General features: G+C 62.3%; 1 protein-coding gene across 1 annotated transcript; it reads right to left on the reverse strand.

The window, feature by feature from the left end:
* Window positions 1–443: 443 nt before the first annotated feature.
* Window positions 444–4,869, reverse strand: SH2D5 (SH2 domain containing 5; the record flags this gene model as incomplete). The annotated part of the gene is made up of 9 exons (XM_082295762.1): window positions 4,748–4,869; window positions 4,503–4,583; window positions 4,314–4,388; window positions 3,714–3,857; window positions 3,415–3,624; window positions 1,998–2,160; window positions 1,800–1,902; window positions 1,539–1,698; window positions 444–647 (listed from the first exon to the last, which is right to left on the reverse strand). The coding sequence occupies exons 1-9, from the start codon at window positions 4,829–4,831 to the stop codon at window positions 444–446; spliced, it is 1,224 nt and encodes a 407-aa protein (XP_082151888.1). The 5' UTR covers window positions 4,832–4,869.
* Between the last annotated feature and the right edge of the window lie 2,418 nt (window positions 4,870–7,287).

A 7,287-nucleotide genomic window follows, 5' to 3' on the forward strand; every position in this document is an offset into this window, starting at 1 on the left:
ACACGTGCAAGGTGCGGCGCGCGAGGGCACGGGCGCGCGCATGCGTGGGAGCACAGGTGCGTGGGGCGCGAGCGCGTGACGGCGATGGCAGCGCTGCCGCGCTGTGCCGGTGCACGGGTGTGAGCCCTGCTCGTGCACGAGAGGGCGAGCACGGGGCTGCGCAGCCTCGCGTGAGCGCACCCCTGCAGCAGTGCGTGAGTGCGAGTTCCTGGGGCGCCTGGGCCCGAGAGTGCGGGCACACGCGTGTGAGCACACAGGTGTGCGGCGTGTCGCGCCGTGGGGTGGGTGTGAGCAGCCAGCAGAGCCCCGCTCCGGATGCACGAGAGCCATTTATTGCGGGAGGCGCCAGACAGCCCGCGGCAGCGGGGGGGATAAGGCAGGCGGCAGCGAGTTAAAGCTCGGGGGTGCTGGGGGACAGCCGTGCTCGGGGAGCGGAGCCGGGGCTACCCCCGCTCGTGCTGCACCCCGATGGGGGCGGTGGGGGCCCAGGCGGCCTCCCCCGCCCCGGCGCTGGCCCCGCCACCGGGGTCCCGCTCCTCATAGCCGGGGTTGCGTCGGCCGGGGGCCAGGCGGCAGAAGCAGCCTCCCCGTGTCCCGGAGTAGTGGGCCAGGAGGGCGGCCACGCTGGCGAACTCGGTGTTGGAGTGCTGCCGTCGGGAGAGAGGGGAGAGGGAGAGGTGAGCCCCCCGTGCAGGCTGTGCCCACGCACCCCTGAACTGAGTGTGCCCACGCAGCAAATCTCTGCGTGCCCGCGTGCCAGCACACCCACGCACCGCACACACCCCTGGTGCAGCAGGTACCCACGGAGCCGAGGCACCCACGCACCAGGGCACAGGTGAACACGTGAGTCCAACACACCCGTGCACACCTCTGCATGTGGCACTGGGGCACCGTGTGTCCGCACACCCACAGATCAAAGGCACCCTGACCAGTGGGCTGGGTGAGTCAAATACGCACCAGTGCACTTGTGCATCGCGTATCTGTGCGTTAGTGCACCCAAAATTCAGGTGCGTTTATACAACGAAGTGTGGATGCACCCACACCCGGGGGTACCTGTGTGCCATGCCCAGATGCACCTGTGCCCCGAGGCCCCTGTGAATCGATGTCCCCGCGCACTGACACCCCTGTGCGCGCCCACACCTGTACACCTGAGCCCATCCCTGCGCCAAGGCACCAGTGCAGCCATGCACAAGCACACCACCAGCACGGTGCATCAAGTGCATGCACACACCAGTGCATCAAGGCACAAATGCACTTACAGCCCCGGTGCACCCAGGCATGGGTGGTCCAAGCACACACAGAACATCAAGTAAATGCATGTACACACCAGTGCATCCATGCATGGGCACACCAAATGCAGTTATACATGCACCCATGCACCAAGGCACAGCACACCAGTGCAGGCACGCACAGATGAGCCAAATGCACTTACACCCACGCGCAGACACATCCCATGCGCTTACCCAGGTGCAGCCCCGAAGCGAACGCCCCCGTGCCCTCATGCACGGACACCCCCTCACCAGCAGCCCCGGACTCACCTCCACGCAGAACCGGCCCTGGTGTGTCCTGGCGAGGCCGTAGGACACGACGCCGCAGGGCACCCGCACCCACAGGCACCAGCGCTTGGGCAGCCCGGGGTCGGGGCGCAGGAGGAAGGCGCCGGGCACGTCCCGCCGCAGCAGCGCGACCCCGGCGTCCCTGGGGACGAGGCGGCGGTGGGGCCGGGGCCGGCGGTGGGGCCGGGGCCGGCGGTGGGCGCAGGGCTGGCCGTGCCGAGGATCAGGTGCTCACGCACTCACCTGGCGATGCCGGCGAAGGCCCACACGCTCTCGGCCAGGACGCTCTCGTTTTCGGGCAGGAAGGCCAAACTCCTCGTCCCTTTGCTCTCCCATCCCGCCGCCGCTGCGAGAGCCCGTTAAGCCCCTCTTCGCCACCAAACCCCCGTGGTACTGGGGCTGTGTGTGTCCCCGTGCCTCAGTTTCCCCCCCGGCACTCACCAGCGTCGCGGGGCTGCTGGTGGAGCTGTCCCTCGCCCCCGCAGTCCCGGTAGGCTCCCGAGCGCAGCACTTTGCTCCGAATGGCTTTCTTGCGCACCAGCACCGGCGAGCAGTAGGGATTCCCCGGGCGCCAGGCTCTGCCTTCCGCCTCTGGCCGCCGGTCCTGGGGGATGGACAGGCCGTGAGAGGGGTCTGGGGGCTCTGGCCATTCCCGTGGGGAATGTCACGTGAAACACCACACGGAAAAATGCTGTCCAAAGTATGCAACAGCAAAAAAGCTGTGCAAAACACCACGCAAAAAAACCCAGAAGAGAGCAGTGTGGGGAAAAAAAAAAAAAAAAAAAAAAAAAAGGTGTGCAAAACACCGTGGGGAAAATGCAGTGCAAAAAATGCTGTGCAAAATGTCATGCAAAAAACATCGTGCAAAAAAATCACCCTGCAAAAAATGCAGTGTAGAAAATGCCATGAAAAAAAACACCATGCAAAATATGATGTGCAGAAGAAATGCCATGAAAAACACAATGGAAAAATCCCATGCGAAAAAATCACCATGCTGTGAAAAAACACAGGGCAAAAAGAAGAAAACCCACTGTGTAAAAATACCCTGCAAGAAATGCCACACCAAAACAGCCATGCAAACCACTGCAAAAAGTGCCATGTAAAAAAGTTATAAGGAATAGTGCTGTGTAAAAAAAGTTTTTCAAAAACATATGAAAAAGAAAGTGCTGTGCAATAATGCCAAGGAAAAAAACGCACTGTAAAACCTCCTGCAAAATCGCTGTGCAAAAAAATTGCTGTGCAAATTGCCCGATGCCAAACGCCAGGCAGGAAAAGGCCCTCAAGGAAAGGCCATTTAAAACAGGCTGTGCAAAGCAGCGTGTGGGCACGGGCTGTGCAGGGTGGGCCCTGCAAAACGCGACCCTCAAAATACCGTGTGAGAAAAGGCTGTGCAAAGCACTGTGCACACACCACTGTGCAAAGAAAGGCTGCACAGAGAGGAAATGCAAGGAAACACCATGCAAGACACCAGGTAATAATGTGTGGTGTGACAACGTGCTGCACAAAACGCGTGAGAAGGCCGTGCAAGAGCTGCCTGGGAGAAGACCGCGCAAAAAACCCCTCTGCTAAAAGCACCATACGCAGACTGCTGTGAAAGAAACGGGGCTGTCCTGTGCAGGACCAGGAGCTGGACTTGGATGATCCTTGTGGATCCTTTCCAGCTCAGAATATTCTGTGCGAAGGAAAGGCCGTGCAAGAAAAGGCAGGCGAGACCCCGTGCACAGACGGGCTGTGCCAAAGCACTCCTGCAAGGTGCCGAGCAAGGAAACACCGTGTGGAAATCCCAGGTGTGAGAGCACCGTGCCCGCAGACGTGCGAAGGAGCAGCCGCCGGGGCAGGGCAGGGCAGGGGCACCTACCCCGGTGCCCAGCGGGCCGAGGCCGGCGGGCGCGGGCAGGCGCCGGAAGGACACGAGGGCGTTGACGTTCCGTGACACCTCCTCGGGGTTGAGGGGCTCCCGCAGCACCCCCGGCCCCGGGAGCTCCCCCTCGCCTGCCTGCTCCTCGGGGTGCGCCAGGAGGTAGCAGAGCTGGAAAGAGCGGCAGAGCAAGAGGTGCAGGGTCTGGACCTGCGGGAGGAGAAAGACGCTGCGTGCAAATATTAAAAATAATAATAATTATGGTGTTTTGGGGGTGCGGGGGGGGTTTGGGCCACCACCTCTCCCGGGAGCCCCACGAAGAGGTGGCAGAAGAGGGTGCTGGGGGGGCTGTGGGGGTTGCGGGCCACGAAGGCGAACTGGCGGTCGGGGAGCCTCCAGGTGCTGTACAGGATCCGGCGCAGCGCGTGTGCCATCAGCAGCGTCTGCAGGACCGGGAGGGGGGTCAGGGGCACCCAGCACCCCTGGCCCCCCCAGGGTCACCCCTATTTGCACACACGAAGCAGCTTTTCAAGAGAAAAGCAATGCTCAGAGAGGTGCAGCCCCACAAAGCACCTTTCCAGCAGAACACTGACAGCTCCCCAGCACCCCTGACCCCCTCAGCACCTCTGACCCCTCCTCCCAGCACTCCTGACCCCTCTCCCCAGCACCCGTGACCTGCCAACCCCAGCAACCCTGACTCCTCTTCGCAGATCCCCACCCTTCTCCGCAGCACCCTTGACCCCCCATCTGCCCCCAACACCCCTGACCCCTCCCGGCATCCCTGACTTCCCTCCCCAGCTCCCCTGACCCTCCCAACACCCCTGCAACACTCCTGACCCCCCTACTCAGCCTCCCTGATCCCCAGCACCCCATCCCCCTTGACCCCCCCAGCCCCCTACCTCCCCATCAGCACCGTAGACCTTCAGCCCCTGCAAGCTGAACCTCAGCACCACCGACCTCCTCCTGGGACAGTCCTGTCGGGGGAGATGTGGCACTGGGGGGTCTGGCTGTGGCCCCTGTGGGTGCCCCGATTATTTGGGGTCCCCTGTGTTTCCCAGCGAGGGGAGCAGTGGTAGATAGATCCCGACCTTCAGCGTCCGCAGCTGCTCCTCCAACCTCCCCGCTCGTTGCTGCAGGTCCAGCTCCTCCACCGTGAATGATCCCACATACTGGACGGGCAAAAACCCACCCGTGTCAGCAGCAGCCTCCCACGATGCTCCCCCAGGGAAACCGGCCCACGCTGAGATGCTGGTTTGGGGAGTCGTGAGGGTGCAGCAGCACCCAAATCTCATCTCGGGGTGTCCATCCCCCACCCCGCCCATGGGTAAGTCACCTCTGCTGGCTTGGTGACGCTCCGGGCTCGCTGCTGGGGGGCCGCAGGGTCCGGCCCCCGCCCATTGCCCGGCTTCTTCTTCATGGCAGCGGGGTTTAGGGTGAAGGCTGGGTCAGGATGGGGTTAAGCAACTCCGATGCCACATCTGGGTTATCCGGAGCCCTCCAGGGTGGTGGTGCTGGAGCAAGCAGGGGGAGCCTGGGTCCTGCCCCCGGGCACTGTCCCTGCGAGGAGGGAGGGGACAGACACAACCTGCCCCCACTGTCCCCCTGTTTCCAGCCCGCTGAGCCCTGGGGAGGTGCTGCGGTCCCTGCGCGGAGCTCCCCAAGTCCTGACGCCAATGCAGATGTCCCCAGGTCCCGGCCGCAATAAAAGGGTCCCTGTATCTCAGACCCAACACGAGGGTCCCCCTGTGAGCCCAGGTGCCATGCAGGGCTCCCCACAACCTGACCCCGACCCCAAGGCAAAGGTCCCTGTGTCCCAACCCCAACAAAAGGGGTGCGTGAAGGTCATCTTCTCTTCCTGAGCTCCATTCGAGGGTCCCATGTCCCCATTCCAAACAGCATGCAGGCAGTCCCCCACGTCCTGATCCCGACGGTGATGTGAGGGTCCCCAAATCCCCACCCCAAACGTGATGGATGCAGTGTCCACATTCCACCCCCCAAATGAAACCTAAGCAATCCCTGCATGCAGAACATACACTCTGGACCCCAAGCGAGGTGCATGCAGTCCCACATCCCGAACTCCAGCAAGGTTTTGGGGTCCCCCCACGTCCTCCCCCTCCCGTGCTCCATCCCACTTCCTGCGGGCCACGCAGCACTGAGACCCCCGCGGCTCTCCAGGGGTGATCCCAAAACACCAGCGACGAGGGCAGCAGATTTGGGGGTGCTTTTTGGTGCAGAGCAGCCACGGAGGAGTGCACCGGGCCCTTCTCCAGCCACCCAAAGGGGGCTCGTGCTCCACAGCCCTCGGCCGGGCTGAGACCGGCGCAACTCGTGTCACAGAGGCCCCGCCGCAGCCGCCTGGGTGCAAACGCGTGAAAAGGAGGGGGGGGAGGGTCCGGCTGCCCCAGGCGCATCCGAATGGTGGGGGGAGGGTCCCTGCGGTGCCGTCTCCCCGTCACAAGCGCAGGTTGGCCCCTCTCCTTCCCGGCACAATTTGGGGGGTCTCCCCCCTCCCCCAGCCAATCCGCGGACAGGCAGCCCCCAAGCCCCGCCCCCCTTTTCCCACGCTTCATTTCTCAATGGAGCCCCCAGCCCACCGGCCACCCTGGGGGTCCCCAAGGGAGGGATGCTGACCCCCAAAATTTAGGTGGTGTGTGACACCAGACACTAAGCATCCCCTGGGACTCCCATCCCGCTGGACCCCCCCGGCTCACGGGCAGCTGTCGCTTGGATGGCTCCGGAGAAACGCAGGTGAAAAATTCCCGCTGCTCCTGCTCTCGGCCTCCGCCGGTTGTTTTTCCCTCGCCGGTGGCTCCCCCGGCAGCTCCGGCCGCGGCGCAGGGATGTTCGACCCGTGGGTGTCAGGCCCTCGCCGCCAGCCAGGCCCCGGCGAGCCCGAGCCCACCGAGCCCACGCCGGGCACGGGGCAGGCAGCAAACTCCCATTTCCTGCCTCCGATCTGCCCGCGATGAATCACCGCAATTTTCCTCCTCGGTTCTCTCCGTTTCTTGGAAGCGACGGCGAGCAGGAACGCTCGCTCGGGATTTTGGAAAACGCGGCGGCAACTGATTTTCTCTGCGTCTTTTCCCGTCTCCTCTGGCGTGCCCGGCAGAGCAGCGATTTCTAACCCTGACACGTACACACGTGGTTGCTCACTCGCCACCCCCTGCCCTGATGCTCAGACCCTTTTCACCCCAATTTCTACATGCCCAGTGGAGTTTTCCCCACTGCTGCCTGCTTTTGCTGGAAAAAAGAATGAAGAGGGGTGGCTCTGGCCTCACTGCAGAGCAACCACATAACCGAGCCTCCCTCACACCCTCCGGGCCAGCCAGAGCGAAGCTGCCCCCAGCCCCAGGGATGAGCTTGGCTCCTGGAATGGGAAAGCAGCAGTTTGGGAAGGAGCTGGGGTCTAACCCTCGGTCGTGCATCCAAAAATTCCTGTCTTGTGCCCCAGCAATCCTGAGGGTGTGAGGAAAAGGCCTCAGCATTGAAGACCAGTAGCACTGAAGCCTTGGGTCACCACCAGCTGCTTTGAGACACCGTGAGCTGCGATGGCAGGATCAACTGATACTGGAGAAACCGTGGAAAAAAAGGAAATAGGACAGATGGGGCTGAAGAGACAACAAAACGGAGCCCAGTCTGGCCAGGAAGAGGAGACTGGAGAAGAGCGAGTGGCAGAGCCTGCACAAACCCCCCAGAAGGCATTTGCTCTGCTGGCAATGAAGATTTTCCAATTCAACCCCAGACACTGCTCCTGGGAAGAAAGGATCACTCCTTTGGATTAAATACAACCAACCCCGTGGCTTTTGTTTTGGCTCGGTGTGCAGCAATCACTTAATTCAAACCACAGCCAGAGTCTGGTGATGAGCAAGGTTT

The sequence above is a fragment of the Coloeus monedula genome, assembly GCF_965178545.1.
Source record: "Coloeus monedula genome assembly, chromosome: 22".
In the NCBI taxonomy this organism is placed as follows: domain Eukaryota; kingdom Metazoa; phylum Chordata; class Aves; order Passeriformes; family Corvidae; genus Coloeus; species Coloeus monedula.